This window comes from Pygocentrus nattereri, chromosome 1 (assembly GCF_015220715.1).
Source record: "Pygocentrus nattereri isolate fPygNat1 chromosome 1, fPygNat1.pri, whole genome shotgun sequence".
NCBI classification, from domain to species: Eukaryota; Metazoa; Chordata; class Actinopteri; order Characiformes; family Serrasalmidae; genus Pygocentrus; species Pygocentrus nattereri.
Genome location: NC_051211.1, coordinates 31,446,776 through 31,466,016, shown reverse-complemented (window position 1 = coordinate 31,466,016; position 19,241 = coordinate 31,446,776). Strand labels below are relative to the sequence as shown.

The following is a 19,241-nucleotide window of genomic DNA, read 5'->3' as shown; positions in this document are numbered from 1 at the left end:
ACTATCCAGTGCAACCAGTGAACCCACATGTGTCATCTGAGTATTATGTGTAGTGTTGATGATGGTAAACTAGTGATAAACTGTTTTTTTTTGGGGGGTACTATGCTTTTGTGTATGCCATGAACATGAACTCTGATAACCAATAAATACATTTTTAAAAAAACATCAAACATGTACTTTGCTTAGTTAAACCTCCTACAACAAGAAGACTGTTCTGGGCTGAGGTTTTACCTGCTCTGCACACCACTCAGACTGAAGTATGATGAGTCCAGTCTGCATTTTTTCATTTAGCACAGCGCAAATTGGAGCCGGTCTGACTACAGCATGGCTAGCCCTGTTACAGCACACTCAAGCAATGTTCTTGCAGCAGAATATGTATGCAGAGACAACAACATCAGCCAACCTAAATGCTAAATGTTGAACTAGTGTATGATACCTGTGTGAATTATAGTGGCTTCCAGCATATATATATATATATATATATATATATATATATATATATATATATATATATATTTATATATAATGTTATGTTTTATTGTCAGACTAATGTTGGATGAGCAAAGAAATCTAAGTTGGTTAAACAAATTAATCTTAGTTACTTTTAGAAAAACTCAAAGGTGTATGTTACCTTCAAATTTTGAATTTCCTCTATAGTTATCTCTATATAGTTTCTCTGTAGCTTCTCTGTAGTTTTTGAAGTGCATTGCAAACTTCCACCATAGTTGTATACAAGAAGTGACATATTTCAGTAAGATCAAATCAAGATCTCAACACATAAACAAAAAAAAATGAACGCACACTTTATTGAATATTATTATGACCATTTCTTTTACTCCATAATAAATGCAGTTGGATCTCCACCTTCAGATCAACACATCACAATATACTAATGCATTTTTATGGCAAATATTGTCCTTATAAATTCTCAGCTGCCCAGAGGACGTTGCTGAAATGGAAGCTTTTCAAGTGTTCCTGACTTGCGTTGCTAAGCACTAACTTGCATGAGCTGGTCAGATCGTGACTGTGTAAAAACTTTGAAAAGTTTTGTCTTATAGAGTGACATTACAGTGTGTGAATGTACTGGTGGATGAGTGAAAGGAATTCATCCTGTAATAATGACTTGCTAAAAACAGACAATATGCTACATTTTCCACAAAATCCGAGATGCCTGAACTCATGTCAAACTTCGTCTGTCAAGACGGATCCAGAGCTGCTGACAAGTTTCTCACATCCGATCTCAGGAGGGAGAGAAAGGGAAAGAGAGAGAGACAATGACAGAAAGAGAGCGAGAGAGAGGGGGAGTGTTGCTTCTCACATAATTTTCACCTCTAGGCCTTCAGTGTTCCCTTCAGGGCTTTGGTGCGCCAGGCAGCTAATAGAACCCACCGCCCAAACCTTTCAGCCACAATTCAATTAACCACTGATTCCCACAGCCGAGCTCTCAGAGAGGCCATGATGAAATGGAGGATATTAAAGCTAGATATTTGAAGATGCCCGACAGTATCAAAGCTGCAGAGAGGAGAGAGGAGACTCTAATGAGACAAGAGGGAAAGCAAGCAGAGGATGAGAGCAAAGCGGTGGTTTAACAAGATGAAAGTGTTTAACAGTGAGCAGCACAGGCAGGAGAAGAGAGAGGACCTGAACTATGTAAAGCAAGGCCTACCTTACATGAACTTTAGCCCGAACTGAACCCCAGATGTTTGCAGCTTGCCTTCCAGAATGGCAGCGAGGTGTTCTTCATGATGTAATCGAATATCGAATACTATGAAAAGTTAGTCAAAAGTCAAATTACCTCAGATATCATTGCTCAGCTAAGATATTTTGTGTCTGAAGATGCTTCTTTGGTTTTAGCTATGAGGCTAATATACATAACAAGAAATGGAAGCATATACTCTACCAGTTAGCATCGTGCTAAATGCATGCCTAAACCATAAAAGACTGAGTGAAGGGTAAAATTCTGTACATTAGATTTTTTGCAGAATTTCCACTTTAACATTGCTCTTCTTATATAAGTAACACATAATAAAGCACATTATCTACAGCTTTAACACTTTCCTAGGTTGCTAACAAGAATGTCATTGACTGGACCACAATGACGAAGACAGGAATGTTCCTACAATGACAGCATAAGCGTCAAATGTTTATCCATAATACTACAAAATACTACCTCCAGTTGTGGGCTGGAGGTTAGGGAACTGGCCTTGTGACCGGAAGGTTGCCGGTTCGGTCCCCAGTGCTGACAGTTCATGGCTGAGATGTCCTTGAGCAAGACACCTAACCCCCAATTGCTCCCCGGGCACCGTGGATAGGGCTGCCCTCCGCTTCGGGCAAGTGTGCTCACTGCCCCCTAGTGTGTGTGTATTAACTAGTGTGTATGTGGCGTTTCACTTTATGGATGGGTTAAATGCGGAGGTGGAATTTCCCTGTTTGTGGGATTAAAAAAGTATCACTTAACATAAACATGTAAACTTGTATTCTCTGATTATATATCAGATTATAATGAATTATTAATAAATAAAATCTACATAAATTATTAGTAAATGAATATTGGGCATTTCCTGCCTTCTACCCAATGAGGGCTGGGATAAAGTCTAGCACCACTGTGACTCAGGAGGATAAGCGGCTTAGAAAATGTGTGTGTGTGTGTGTGTGTGTGTGTGTGTGTGTGTGTGTGTGTGTGTGTGTGTGTAAATGAATATTGTCCCACCACAGCTTCATACGTCTTACTACTAATATCACAGACTCACTAGTACTTTTTTTATTTACCCATATGACCAACATTTAATGCGTTTTCTTACTCTGCAGTCATGCTAAGTTAATATATTTTGCCGTAACCTCAAGATTAGTATTATAGAGTCAGCTACACTACAGATGGATATGCAAAGTGCATCTAAAAGTTAGAAATACAATAGTTAAAAGAAAAGAAAATGTTTGTATTAGGACATTATTGCATACATAGCAAACTAGATGCATGGGAAAACGGAAGCTCTGGGTACCGTGCATGATCTAGTGGATCATCTAGATGGATCTGTACACACAAAAAATGCCTTTATACATATACATGAAGCTTTTTTTGTCCACATGTAAGCTATTGGTCTGTTTTTCACAGATAAGGCATGCATGCAAAAGTGATTAATACAGTGTGTGTTAAATTAATGAAAATGATGGTGTCTAATGAAATGTTACCTCCTATTTAATCCCCTACAAAGTTCCCCAGGCCACTTTAACAGTAAGCTGAATCTGATAAACTGGCCAGCTGCCAATTAAAACTGAAGGAGCATTCAAAACCTTAGGCAAAGATTTGTATCAGCCTCCACATCTACTTTCTCCGCCCAGTTTCATAGACAAAACACAACCTCTGGGCCTAGTCTTCATGGAATTAGTATTCTTCCAATGTGTTCTGTAATGGCTTTGTACCAGGTCAGATAGAACTGCTGTGACATTTACAAGGTCTTTGACTTTCTCTACACTAGCCACTGATATCTCTCCAGAGAGGTAGTGAGGCTATTTCTCATAGAGCCTAAAACCCCTCTCCCACTCATACTAAGGCGAATCCTCTTAGCATTACTTTCTCTCTGATTTTCATGATAGTAACCAATTGTTTTTGGCCATAGGCAGACAAATCAGGCTCTTTACCACATTTCTTTACTAAATAAAGTTTAGAATAATAGTAATTATTATTATTTAAGAATAATGATAAGCTATAACCAAAATTCTTTACCAAGGACCATAATGCTCTGCAAAATAATGTCATTTTCTACACTGGGTTATAGACTCTCAACAACCACACACAGGTTTGTGCATCATTCCAAACAATTGGTGTGTGCTAGCTAATGTTTGCCAGGCAGCCATAACCCAGTGTTCCATGGTGATTGTGGATTATGGGCTTTAGTTACAGCAGCTGTTGGGGAGTCCAAAAAACGTGGTACAAAAAATTTGCTGGTTGGGGAGTGGACGTTATTGGGAGATTGCAGGTTCAAGGTCTGGCAATGCCATAGCCATCTATGGCAGCATGCGGCCTATAGCTCTCTCTGGGCTCTCTCCATTACTCAGACATCTATTAGCTGATGTCTAAGAAATAGTAGTTTTGGCACTGTGTTAAAAATAGACATGATTGTGTAGTGGAAAACACTACATGGGTTCAGGAACACTGCTGAAAAATAATAAAATTTCTCACAGTTCCACGCTGCATCCCCAAATACAAGTTCAAATTCAACCAGGCAAAGAACAAATTATGTATAAACAGGATCCAGAAACACTGCCACTTTCTCTGGGTCCAAGCTCATTTAAAATGGACTGAGGGAAAGAGGAAAACCATCCAGCTTGTTTTAAGTGCACAGTTCAAAAGCCAGCATCCCTGATGGTATGATGTGTGCATTATTGCACATTGCTTGGGTGACTTGCACAGTTTTAAAGGCACTGTTAATGAAGGATATATAGAGGTTTTGGAGTAACATATGCTATTGTTGGGACAAAACCGTGCATCTCCATTTTTGTTGTTTTTTTATTTTTTGACGTGATCTGAAAATGCCTGTTGGACTTTTCATTTTGTGTAACTTTCATGATGAAAGGCCCAAAGTGGCTTGGAAAAAAGTCTGGTTCCACTGGTTTACATGAAAAGTAAAGTATATATTTTTTTATTCATCTGTAAAGGTAACATTTTAGAGATACAAGGTCATCCATGACATCTTTTTCAGGAAAGACCTTATTTATTTCAGCAAGACAATGTCAAACCACCTTCTGCATGTATTACAACAGCGTGGCTCTGTAGTAAAAGTCTGAGTGCTAAACTGGCCTGCCACTAGTCCAGCACTGCCACCCATTGAAAACATTTTGCCCTGAACTGTTAAGCAGCTGAAATTTTATATCAAGCAAGATGGGAAAACATTTCACTTTCAACGATAGCAGTTGCTGTCCTCAGTTCCCAAATGCTTATGGCGTATTGTTAAAAGTAGAGGTGATACACCACAGTGGTAAACATGCCCCTACCATAAACTTTTTTGAAACATGTCGTTGGCATAACATTTAAAATGGGCATATATTTTGCAAAAAACAATAAAAATTTCTCAGTTTCAATATTTGATATCTTGTCTTTGTACAATTTTCAATTAAATATGGGGTTTAAATTATTTGCACATCATTGCATTCTGTTTATATATACATTTTGCACAGCGTCCCAACATTTTGGGAATGGGGTTGTGCATCCAAATGATATATACAGACTGGACATTACATCCCAGCTTGATACAAGATGGTATAATGGAGCCAAGAGGAGCCAAGATGCAGATGTAGTGCACACTATTAGCATTGTAGTGAAGACATATGGCAAAAACAACAGCTATTTAGTTCCAACTGTAACTCTACCTCTACCTCTTCCTTGCTTATGGTCTCTACAAGGAGTCTGACTTTGAGGTTAAGCTCATTAAGGATTGCATTACTGCCTTTGGTTTTTATAATGTTGTATCATGATTCCCTCCAATATGCTTTGCTTCATGCTTGCTCCACTCATGATGCAGATTAAAAGGGGGTTCGGGAGGGACAGACCCCCTGATTAAGATTTTAAGGTTCATCTGGTTATATTTAGTTAGCTGGATACTGATATAGCCCTTGTGCTCATTTTACTCTTTGAAAAGTCATTTTTTCTTGTTTTTCTTACCCTTTGTTTTATGTTTCTTTTCCAGAGTGCTTATTTTTTCTGTTTTGTTGAATTTTGTTTTGTGTTTCTTAGTAAGAATGAATAAACCAATTACTTTCTTTGTTTCACAACCTCTACTAAAGACCTACGTTAGTTGAGAATTAATGCCCTTGATGTTTGTAAAGATGCTTTCCACAAAATGACAAAAATATAAATAAACTTAGAATATTATGACTAGTTAGAAATAGAGTTTGAAAAGAGCAAGCAAAACTTTTTTTTTCCTGCAGCGTTACAGTTTTCTCTGTATTGACTGCTTCTTTTGTGAATTCTCCTCACCTTCGGCTAGATGTTCCTGTAGTTTCTCATCCCTGTCCTGGGGACTGTGGAGCGTAACTGATTTGGTATGCCATGTCCCATTCCCAGCAGTAACCATATTACCATAATCTCCTTTGTGCCAGATCCAAGGGGTTTCAATTTGTTGTGAGTGCTTTATTGTTTAGAGTTTCATAATAGATTTGGTCATGGCTAATGTAGTTATATTGAACATATTTTCCTCCCAGAATGAGGTGCACGTTAAAAGACTGGATAAAGTACCTCATTCATTTTTATTTGTCTCTATTTAATCAGGTTTGAAATAAGGCGTGTCCTTGAGGAAGCTGACACTTGACACCTAACTGACCTACTGATGCATTACTATGGTTAACAGTTTGCATGGTTTCAAAGTGATGTTTGGGTGTTGTAGGGAATCACTGCTTTTATAAGAAAACCTCGTAACTTCATCTTTGTTTAGTTTTTTACACCATCTGAAAACCCTTGCTGCTCTTTGCATTGTTGGAACATTTCATGGTGAATGGACCAATGAAATAGTCCAAAATAAATGTTAACTTATTTTATATTTTAAGAAAAGATTCATGATCTTTGCAATGACTGTATTTCTGCTATGGACAATGAAAACCGTGAAGACAATAATAATGAAAAACATATCTTCTTTTGTGTGTTCTTCAGCTGCTTCTGGAGCATTTGGAGTGTTTAGTATCGAGGCATGAGCGGTCACTCCGTATGACAGTGGTGAAGCGTCAGGCCCAGTCTCCCTCAGGAGTGTCCAGTGAGGTGGAGGTCCTCAAAGCACTAAAGTCCCTGTTTGAGCACCACAAGGCCCTGGATGAAAAGGTGAGTTTTAAACACAGCTGTACAGATTTCCATATTTCAAAATGGACTGTTATGAGATTATATATAGAGGAATTGTTTACAGGAGCAGAATCCCATTACAGAACTTAATGCTATGATATTACATGTTATGGAATTGTTACAGAGCTGAATGTTATGGTATTACACACTTCAGAATTACATATTTAATGTATTCCATAATAATTACATAATGGGACTGAATATATTATATATTAACAAAATGTTATAGTATTACATTTTACATGTAATGCTATTACATATAATGGAATAACATTTTACCAAAATGAATGTTACAGCATTACATGTTAATGGAAGAAATGTTTCAGTATTAAATGTTATAAATGTGACAGAATGACATGTGACAGATACATGTGTTTATGCACTAAATGTGATACAACTACACTACATGAAAATGCAAAATATTAAGGAGCCGTTTTTTAAGCAAACTGGAGCATACCAGACATTCTTTAAGAATATCATGTTGTTTGCAACATGACAGAAACGAACATATGAGCAGAATGCTTTCAAGTGACAGATTTTTTGCTCCTCAAAAAGGGCAGATCTACTTGAGCAATGTACTGTCTGTTTAGGAAATGTGAAAGGGGAATGGACAGTCATCATTCAGGAGCTGAAACTTTATAAGCTCTTTTACATCCTGCTCTGATATGTGCAACAGTCTGAGCTTCTTTTGGAGATGTTAGCTAAAGCATAAGATATTTGGACCCAGTGGGACCAAACTGCTCAGTCTGTCAGTTTCAGTCGGGTTTGGGAATTATTTTTCAAGTATGTTTTGGAGTTGGGAAGAGTTCAAATTCCATGTTGCCATTCTCATAGCCCACCTCAGACTTTTAGCAGATTTCACTCTGTACAGATTTCTTCTTTATTGTTCCTCTGAGCACATTCCCTAAAACGGTTTTAATCTGGCTGGCTGGAGTCACAAACTCATGTTCTTGTGGACCAAGAGGCCTGCATGTGAGAAACTGGCAGTGCAAGAATAAAACCAATACCTAGGGGTAACCTACAGTTTAGTACAACCAAAAGGGTGTTTATGTTAAAAAATAGTTTTTGTTATGTGTTCAATGTGTTATATGTAACATGCATCCTATATCAGCCTACATCCTATATCAGCTCCATGCAGTGTGAGAAAAGCACATTGTAGAAGGTTTATCCAGACTTAAAACCATTTGGAATAAATTCATTAAAACAGAATTTAACTTTATTTTGGACATCTGATTATTTTATAAACTAATGTTTATATTTATGACAATACATTTCTATATATCATGTTATTTTTCAGTTTTGGACAGAATTTTATCAGGCTCAGATTGAGTTCAGGCTCAAAGCTTGATGTGGTTTTGGGCTGGTTGGGCTTGGACAATGCTAGCATCACATATGAAGCAGGAGACAATCTAATCCGTGTTATGTTTGCCAAAATGTTCTGGTTACTGTGACACAGTGAATAGGGTCAGCTTGGTTATGCCAACACCAGAGACAACAGTGATTGGTGGAGTGAGATGATGTCACCAATGAAAGTCAGCAAAAATTTAACCAAAGGCAAATGCAAAAACAAAACATATCATAACATGTCATGCAGGATAACATCAGTTTCACGTTTTAATTAATTTACTGAAATCTGAAAATAAATTGCACAAATAAGTCATGCTTGGTAATTGTCTTTCTTAAGCTGAATCAATAGAGCAGATATCTTAAACGGAGAAACATGCTCTGTTTTTATAGACATATATGCTCATGGACAGACTTCTAATTACCATCTTGAAAGATAGTGAAGTTGAGCAGTATGAAAACTTTTCATGTATAAATATATCTAATCCTGTATATTTTTAATGATGTGTCCAATGAGGTTGCACCAGTATGGGAACTGTGGGCTGATGCTGATATCCAGTATGTTTCATGTACATACCTGCCTTTGCATAAAATGTAGAAGACTAAATGTACCTGGATTAGTATAGAATTATAAATGCTGTAGAATGAATAAAGTGCAAAATCTTTAGCCCAACATCACCTACGCATTTCACTCTTTTAGAGTATAACAAATATGTCATCAAATATCAGTCAAATCGAATCATCTGTTCAATGTGCAGTTTTGTTCAGAATAGAAAAAGTTTGGATGGTGCTCATATAATTCACAGTATAATTATTGAACTCACACATTAAGCACAGACTTGTTCTGGGACATGGCCTTCCTCAGCATCCTGATAGCGTTCCTGCCACCAACTCACTAAACAGTGCTACCAGTTACGAGAACCATGCACTTATTATGTCACTGAGATGAGTCGCAAATACCAACAATACCCATCATTGGCTAGCTTTTAGGGTAGGGTAGCCTTTTGCCAGTTTTTTTAATTATGCATTGAGCTGCCAATACTGAAATGATTCTGATATCATCAAGCACCTATATTATCTGAGATTACCAGTTTCATTACTGATCAGCCAGTTACTTTTTGTGAATAACTGTTCTCTCCATTTCTTGAGCAGTGTTGTTTTAGTGTTTTAGCTGGTAAGTGTTGAAGCTCTCTTAGAGTAAAACTGTTCGTTCCTGTTGTCTGTTGTTCTTGCTGTGGCCTGTAGATTGATAGCTGCATCCCCTCGGTGGCTATTACTCCAGCAGTAATCCATTCTATAGCGTCCTGCAGACAGGGCCATTTATGAGGCGTCTGTGTTGGGAGTGGAGGTGCAAATAAAAGCCCAATGACTCATAGTGGCGGGGCTTCAGTGGCTATCTGCTGCCCAGCAGCGGATGACTGTCAAGACAGGAAGTCCAATTCTCTGGATCCGATGGCTTCACACCTAGAGAGAGACAGTGAGAGAGAGTGCATTTAATACTGCTACCTTGTCATTGATATTCAAGGTTCAAGTTCTCTAGTTAAAAGATTTTTGTGAGAAAGAAAATGGTGTGTCAAGGGATAAAAAGGGTCAGTGAGGATGAAAAACGAAGGGTAGGATCAAAACAGAGAACAAGAATAGAGGGAGAGAAAGAGAAAGACAGGTGAAACACAGAGAAAAGAGAGAGGGCAGAGAAAGAAAAGGAGAGAGAAGAAAGGAGACAAGGAGGGAAAGAGGTAAAGAGATACAAAAGAGAAGGAAAGGCAGACAGAGAGAGACAGAACAAGGATAAGAGAGAGAAGGAATGATGGAAAGAGGAAGAGAAATTACTCTTTTCAGCCCTGTGATTTTACAGCGCAGGTTCTGTCCTGTTTTCTCTGTCTCTGCAGTGACAAATGTGAGAGCATCTCATAAATCCCCTCATCCTCAGAGGAATGGCCCTCTTCACACACACTGAACCCTTAACAGAGGCTGACGATTACTGCAGGAAAACAGACTTTACAGCAGATCGTACGACTGCTGTTTAGCTAAGAGTGCTTTCAGCTGAACACAGATACACTGTAAGGCCAAAAGTAGACACCAACATATTACACCTACAGGAGTTGTTATAACATCCCATTCTAAATTCATAAGCAGTAATATGAAGTTGTTCCTCCCTACAGTTAAAACAGCGTCCACTCCCCTGTCAAGCTTTGTACAACATTTTGAGTGTACCAATGGGAATTTTTGCCCATTCATCCAGAAGAGCATTTTTGAGGTCAGACAGGAGGATCTGGCTTGCAATCTCCATTCTAGTTCATCCCAAAGGTGTTTGCTAGGGTTGAGGTCAGGGCTTTGTGCAGGCCAGACAAGTTCTTCCACTTCAAACTCACTGATCCCACAAGTTGGAAGCCTACAGTTGTCCAAAATGTCTTGGTTTCCTGAAGCATTAAGATTTCCCTTCACTGAAATTAAGGGGCCTAGACCAACCCCTGAAAAACAACCACATAGCATTATCCCTACTCAACTAAACTTTACAGTCCTGGCATTCGCCAAATCCAGACTCATCCATCAGACTGCCAGATAGACAAGCTTGATTCGCAGTGGTGGACAAAGTACACAAATCATGTACTTGAGTTATAGTAGACCCAAGGTACCCAAGGTAAAATATTACTCCAGTAAAAGTAGAAGTCCTCCCTTTAGACCTCCGCTTGAGTAAAAGTACAAAGGTATTTGCCTTCAAATATATTTAAGTATTGAAAGTAAAAGTACTAAAAGATTAATTATGATTTTAATGACCTATTACCATATTTATAACAAGACTCTTGCTTCATTAACTCATATTAGGTGAAAATACTCTGTTGTCACTCTTGGTAAACCAGTCTTTTAATAGAATACCATTAATTAGTCTGACACTGATGTCTATTAAAATTATCATAAGCACAATACACTGAAAGCATACAATTTCCAAGTGGCTCTGAAATACATTTTTGCAAACAAGCAAAGTTTCAGTTTAAGATTTATTTGTAACTTAGTTACAAGTTTAAGTTTAATAAAAACTTACAATACTGTACTGTACTATACTATACTATAACAATACAATATAAACAGTCCTGACCAATATTAATTTATCCAATATGTCAACCTACTCACAAAAACATAAATAAATGGACAGATTGAAAATTACAGAGGCAACTAAGCAAATATGTAAGAGCCTCCCATTGGATAATTACTGCATGGGTGATTATGTTTCAGCTGGTAACAAGTTATTTAACCCTAATTGATGCAGTGAGTAGCTTCTCATTTGTTAAACAACCATGTGGAAAGACACATCCTGTGGTCATGAAAAAGATATTAATCTGTTTCAGAAGTGCCAAATTATTGGCATGCATCAAGCAGAGAAAACATCTAAGGAGATTGCTGAAACTACTAAAATCAGGTTAAGAACTGTCCAACGCATTATTAAAAAGCATCAGGGTAAGAAGAGAGGCAGCTGAAGTGATGCACCCATCATGCCTAGTTCTTACCGTACAAGCCTGGGGGCAGTGCTATGATCTGGGGTTGCTGCAGTTGGTCAGGTCTAGGTTCAGCAATGTTACTACCTGAATATACTGAACGACCAGGTTATTCCATCAATGAATTTTTTCTTACCTGATGGCACGGGCATATTCCAAGAGGACAATGCCAGGATTCATCGGGCTCTAATTGTGAAAGAATGGTTCAGGAAGCATGAGACATCATTTTCACTCATGGATTGGCCACCACAGAGCCCAGACCTGAACTCCATCCTGACCTGAATCTTTGGGATGTGCTGGGGAAGACCATTTGCAGACTATTTGCAGTGGTCCAAATATCCCATCATCAATACAAGATCTTGGGCAGATCCTGGACAGAAATAAGTGTTGTGACATTGCAGAAGCTTGTGGAAATGATGCCACAGCGAATGGATGCCGTAATCAAAGCTAAAGGTGGTCCAACAAAATATTAGATTGTGTGACCTTTTTTTGGCCAGACAGTGTATTTTGTTGCAGAACCGCTGCTGGACCTTTTGTTTTGTTAAGGTTGTTTGTTTGTTGATGGTCAGCGGTGTCATGTTGTGCCATGCGTTTGGTATTTGCATGTGTATGTGATAGTAAAGTCCAGGCAGAGATACATGAAGTTTGCTCCAGAATGTCCAGCTGCGGCTCAGTAGGTTGAAAATAACAGATTTAAAGACTTGAAAATGAGTGTATAAATTGCAATAGACAAAAATGTCTTTGGTATTTATGTTCTAATGCTTAAAGAATTTATATACAGTGTGAAACTTTTTCTGCATCAGTAAATTGATTTTCCTGTCCCCTCAGGTCAGAGAGAGATTGCGTGTTTCACTGGAACGAGTCTCTGCCTTGGAGGAGGAGCTAACTGCTGCCAATCAGGAGGTAAGAACCAATGAGATGATGAGCTACATGTTGAAGTCACTTATCCTATCTCTTTGTATATATGTGTACTTTAAAAATAAACAGTGTTTATATTTCTCTGTCATAAAAATATGACAGAGAAACATAAGAAACAGAGACAAAGGAGAGAGAGAGAGAGAGAGAGAGAGAGAGAGAGAGAGAGACCTCAGTCAAGGTCACTGTCACTGGTGTGTAAGGTGATGGGTGTGATGGTGTGTTAACACTGCAGCCAGCTGAGGTGTCAATCATAGCCTGCTGAACTCCAGCCAACCTCCCACACACATGCACACACACACACACACACACACACACACACACACACACACACACACACACACACAAAGTCCTGTCCAACAACAGTATTTGTGTTTGTGTGTGGCAGTGTGTATGTGTTTTTTTTATGTGTGTTTGTATGTATATGTGTGCGTGTGGCTCTGTTTTGATGCTCCTGTGAGAGAGGATTATTCAATTGCAGGTTAAATGATTCTGGATATGGGAGAAACAGAAAAAGAAAAAAGAGGAGAAATAGAGTGATGGAAAAGAGGGAAAGAAAAGAGAGAAAAGAATGGAGAGAATGAGGGAAAGGGGTGTGTGTGTGTGCAATGTTTGATCCTTTAGGGCTGATTTTTCACTCACTGAAGAAAATTAGTGGTGCTTGAAAGTTAGTGAACCCTTTAGAATTTTCTATATTTCTGCATAAATATGACCTAAAACCATCAGATTTATCAGAAGTCCTAAAAGTAGATAAAGAGAACCCAGTTAAACAGATGACACAAAAATATTATACTTGGTCATTTGTTTATTAAGGAAAATGATCCAATATTACATATTTGTGAGTGGCAAAAGTATGTGAACCTTTGCTTTCTGTATCTGGTGTGACCCCCCCTGTGCAGCAACAACTGCACCTAAACATTTCAGGTAACTGTTGATCAGTCCTGCACACCGGCTTGGAGGAATTTTAGCCCATTTTTCCCATACAGAACAGCTTCAACTATGGGATGTTGGTGGGTTTCCTCACATTAACTGCTTGCTTCAGGTCTTTCCACAACATTTCGAAGGGATTAAGGTCAGGACTTTGACTTGGCCATTCCAAAAAACTTTGGTAGAACGACTTGTGTGCTTAGGGTCGTTGTCTTGCTGCATGACCCACCTTCTCTTGAGATTCAGTTCATGGACAGATGTCCTGACATTTTCTCTTATATAATTCAGAATTCATTGTTCCATCAATGATGGCAAGCCGCCCTGGCCAAGATGCAGCCCAAACCATGATACTACCACCACCATGTTTCACAGATGGGATAAAGTTCTTATGCAGGAATGCAGTGTTTTCCTTTCTCCAATCATAACGCTATTAATTTAAACCAAACAGTTCTATTTTGGTCTCATCCATCCACAAAAACATTCTTCCAATAGCCGTCTGGCTTGTCCACATGATCAGCAAACTACAGACGAGCAGCAATGTTTTTTATGGAGAGCAGTGGCTTCTCCTTGCAACCCTGCCATGCACACCATTTTCGTTCAATGTTCTGCTGATGGTGGACTCATGAACATTAACATTAGCCAATGTGAGAGAGGCCTTCAGTTGCTTACCCTGGGAACCTTTGTGACCTCGCAGACTATTACATGCCTTGCTCTTGGAGTGATCTTTGTTGGTCGTCCATTCCTGGGGAGGGAAACAATGAATATCCTCCATTTGTACACAATCTGTCTGAGTCCAAACTCTTTACAGATGGTTTTGTAACCTTTTCCAGCCTGATGAGCATCAACAATTCTTTTTCTGAGGTCCTCAGAAATCGCCATTGTTCGGGCCATGATACACTTCCATAAACATGTGTTGTGAAGAGCAGACTTTGATAAATCCCTGTTCTTTAAATAAAACAGGGTGCCTACTCACACCTGATTGTCATCCCATTGATTGAAAACACCTGACTCTAATTTCACCTTCACTGAATGTCTAATCGCACTAGAACAAGATGATGCCAGTGTGTTTGTCGGCGTGCCGTCTGTTCCTACCCGTTTTATGTGTGTTTGTGCTTGTGTGCCTCGTCCACCAGTTTCCTACAGTATCATCAATTCAACTTCAATATGACCGTGAAGCTTTGCTCAAAGTACGATCTACAATGGACATACTGTTGCATCACACAGAAAAGGAAACGCCAGAGAAAGCGGGGAAAACGAGCCGGACAGAGAGTTGAAGCTGCGCTATTTCTGTCGTGCACAAAACCACGCTCTCCTGGTAAAATCCTCTTCCATGCTACAGCCCAGATGCATCTCTAAATAGCTGTGAAGATTTTCTGGATTTCTTTGTGGCCAAGGTAGAAAAGGCTAGGTCTAATATCTCAATTTCTATGATTCAGCCCTTTGCCTTTCAGCCAGGTATCCCAACATTTGAGAAATTTGAACCGGTTTCCTTTGCACAGTTATCTGACCTTGTTTCTCACATGAAATGCTCTGCCATGGATATTCTTCCATCTTGGTTTTTTAAGGATGTTTTTGACACAATTGGACCTGATGTTTTATCAATTATAAATGCAAGCTTAGCATCTGGTGCAGTTCCTGTGAGTTTTAAGCATGCAGTTGTTCAGCCCCTCCTAAAAAAGCACAATCTGGATGTAGGGGTTCTGAGTAACTACCGGCCTATATCAAAACTATCATTTTTGACTAAAGTTCTTGAAAAAGTTGTGTTTACTCCACGTGAATCTTTTTTAAACAATAACAAAATTTATTAAACTTTTCAGTCGGGGTTTAGGGCATTGCATAGTACTGAGTCTGCTCTTTTAAAAGTGTCTAATGATCTGTTACTTAATGCTGATTCTAGTGATTGTTCTGTCCTGGTCTTGCTGGACTTGAGAGCTGCATTTAACACTGTTGATCCTGATATACTCATTGAGGGTTTGGAACATTGTGTTGGGGTCAAGTGTTTGGCTCTAAATTGGTTTATCTCCTATAATAATTGTAGAACTTTTTCTGTTGGGAACATTGGGAAATACTTCTCTTCATCTGCGGCCATGACGTCTGGGGTTCCACAAGGGTCCATTTTAGGCCCTGTGCATTTTTCGCTATACATGCTCCCCCAGGGGCAAATGATTCGTAAACATAACATCTCATTTCACTGTTATGCAGGAGATTTACAACTATATTTACCTTTAAACCTTGGAAATCATTACTGTTTAGGAAGACTCAATGAATGTATCATGGATATCAAGAATTGCAGAGTTTTCTTCAACTGAATGATAATAAAACAGAGGTTATTTTATTTGGTCCCCCCACAGTAACCAAGAGTTTGAAAGAAAATCTGGGTTTCTTAACCCCCTTTATAAAAACTCAAGTTAAAAACCTTGGGGTCATTTTTGATGCTGAATTAAAATTTGATAAGCAAATAAATGCAACAGTCAAGGCCAGTTTCTTCCAGCTTAGGACAATCTCCAGGTTAAAATAATTTCTTAATGCTCCAGATTTGGAAAGAATTATTCATGCTTTTATGACATCTTGACTGCATTACTGTAATGCACTATATTTTGGAATTAACAAAGCATCTCTGGCTCATTTACAACTAGTTCAAAATGCTGTGGGCAGAATATTAACTGGTACAAAGAAAAGAGAGCACATTACTCCCATTTTAGCATCTTTACACTGGCTCCCAGTGCTTTACAGAATCCAATATAAAATGGCATTGATGGTTTTTAAAACTTTGAATGGCCAGGCACCTGCATATGTTGAGGACATGCTTTGTATATATGTACCCTCAAGATCTTTAAGGTCTGCTTCTCAAACACTTTTAACTGTTCCACAATCTCGTTTTAAACAAAAAAGGGATCGTGCTTTTGTTGTTGCTGCACCAAGAATTTGGAACGGCCTTCCAAGTGACATCAGGCATGCGCCATCTGTGACTGGTTTTAAAGTAAAGCTTAAAACACATTTTTATCAATTAGCGTTTAGCAGTCGTTGATCTGTGGACTGAGGTCTATACATTGTTGTGTGAACATTGCTGTGTGATCAGGTCTGTACATGGTATGATAGTGGTGTTCGGAAGGTGAAAATTCTTTTTGTTTTCTTTTTTATGTGAAGCACTTTGGTTTTAAATGTGCTATATAAATAAAATTTACTTACTTACTTACTTACTTACTTACTAATCCTACAGGTTCACATAGTTTTGCTACTCACAAATATGTAATATTGGATCATTTTCCTCAATAAACAAATGACCAAGTATAATATTTGTCATTTGCTTAACTGGGTTCTCTTTATCTACTTTTAGGACTTGTATGAAAATCTGATGATGTTTTAGGTCATATTTATGCCAAAATATAGAAAAATCTAAAAGGTTCACAAACTTTCAAGCACATACATACAGATTTGTTTCACTTAGATGACATCTGTTGAAAACAAATATGTAATTAAGGAGGACCATTTAGTCAAGAATATGTCTGATCTCAATTGTAATCTTGCAGTTATACTTTCCATATAGAAAACATCCTTAACCCTTTCCCTCCATTGTATTACTGTTGGGGGCTGTGGTCTCAGCCAGGAAACCGTAATCATCTTCTTCACAATTAGAAGAAGGACTCTCAGTAATGATGTCTGATTATTATTTCCTACATTTTCTGGTTAGGATGGTTTTAAGGGTAACTCTATATTTAGGCATCTTTTAATTTCATTGTGTATGTTTTGCCAGTATTCTAATAACATTGGACAGTCCCACAATATGTGTGTATGGTCTCCTACCAGGCCACAGCCCCTCCAGCACTGATCAGAGGTGCCACTAAATTTTGATGTGAGGCGTCCTGAAAAATCTCATCTTAACTTTCCATTCAAATTCCTTCTAAATTGGGCTATTAATTGTTTTAAATCCCTCTCTACATGATAATTCATAGTTTTTATCAGAATTATAGTATTCATCTCCAATTCCCATTTTTCTTTAATGTCCAAACAGTTATCCACTAATATTCTTGTAATATCTTATATATGTGTGATATAATCTTCTTTTTAATAGTCCCTTAAATTGTTAACATAAAGTATTCTATTTTGGAAGGAGCATTACATCATTTGTCTCATTCTTTACGTGCCTTTAAGTAATGCCTCAGCTGCAGGAATCAACAGCTGGAAGGTTGTATTTATGTTGAATCTGCTCCAAGGACATCAGGTTACCTCCTTCAAATAACTGATCGTATATGATTAAACCTTTTTCTTCCCATTTTTAAAACCCTGTTTCTATATATATTTACTTCTAGGTCTTTTGTTCTGCCATATAAATTTAGATAACCATTTATTGATTATTTTAAATGTAGAAATAGGGACTTCTATGGATAGAGACGGGAACAGAAAAAGCAGTCTTGGTAGTATGTTCATTCGTATTGTCGCCACTCTTCCTACTAAAGATAAGGGGAGAATTTCCAATCTTCTAATGTTGCGTTTTATTACATCCATCAGTTTCCCATAGTTGGCCTTAAACAGTTGTGATGTCAGGAGTTATGACAATTCCTAGGTATCTGAACCCTTGATTTGACCAACGGAAATTGAATCATCATTGCCTTTGACTTTGATTGGTTAATTTGGCAACCTGAATGCTTTGCATATTCTTTTGAGTATGTTATCAGTGCAGGGACTGAGGAAACTGGATCAGTGATACACATCAATACGTCACCATCATTTACACCCTTAATGCTATGGTTTTGTCTTATTAATGCTGCTAGAGGTTCACTATTTACAGCAAAGAGCAGAGGACTAAGACAGTCGAACCCCCCTCTCCAAACAGAAAAAAATCTGAACAACATCCTTTCACTCTAACACATGACTTGTTGGATTAGTATATATAACCTTTACCCACTCCACAAACACAGAATGGAATCCCATTGCACCCAGTGTTTTATTCAAAAATCGCCAGCTCACAGTATCGAACGCTTTTTGAGCAAGAAACTTATTAACAAGTTCTGCATATTTTTCTTGGCACATGTTATAACATTTGGTATTCTCCTTATATTATTAACTCCTTGTCTCCCAGGGATAAATCCCGTCTGATCAGGATTAATTCATTTTACTATAATTTTTTGCATCCTTTTCACCAGAATATTGGTCGATAGCTTTTGATCATTACACAACAAACTAATTCTTTGTGGATCACTGATATAATGGCCTCTGACCATGTTTTTGGTGGATCATCTTTGAAGAGAGCATGACAGGAGCATCTGGACATCAGAACTCAAACCTCCGACAGTTTTATCGCCAATCTCCGACTCATTCCAGAGATCTCCAGAACACCGGAGGCTGCACACTCTGCGCACTCCTCGCCAATGTCCATTCTCTGGCTAACAAAATGGACAAAATACGGCTCTCCATCACATACGACAGACGGATTATGGACTCAAACGTCATGATTTTCACAGAAACATGCCTAAACAACGGCTGCCCGGACAACGCTGATAGAATAGCAGAGGACTCCGGCAAGACCAGAGGTGGAGGTTTGTGCATTTATATTAAGAAAGCTTGGTGCACAGACTCTGCTACTACCGAGAGACAATGCTCACCTAATGTGGAGTTTATAACGGTCAAATGCAGACCTCATTATCTCCCAAGAGAAATAAGTTCCATCATACTCACTGTAGTGTATATCCCGCCGGATGCTAATGCTAAGCTGGCTATGAAAGAACTTTATGCAG

At 38.4% G+C, this 19,241-nt stretch overlaps 1 protein-coding gene across 7 annotated transcripts in view; it reads left to right on the top strand.

Annotated features, from left to right (window-relative positions):
* Positions 1–19,241, top strand: part of ppfia2 (PTPRF interacting protein alpha 2) — a 262,245-nt gene that overhangs the window by 160,919 nt on the left and 82,085 nt on the right. For all 7 annotated transcript variants that reach the window (XM_017709122.2, XM_017709119.2, XM_017709121.2 and 4 more), the window contains 2 exons: positions 6,644–6,808; positions 12,493–12,567. In XM_017709122.2, coding sequence (XP_017564611.1) covers positions 6,644–6,808; positions 12,493–12,567 — 240 coding nt within the window. The remainder of the gene's footprint in view (positions 1–6,643; positions 6,809–12,492; positions 12,568–19,241) is intronic.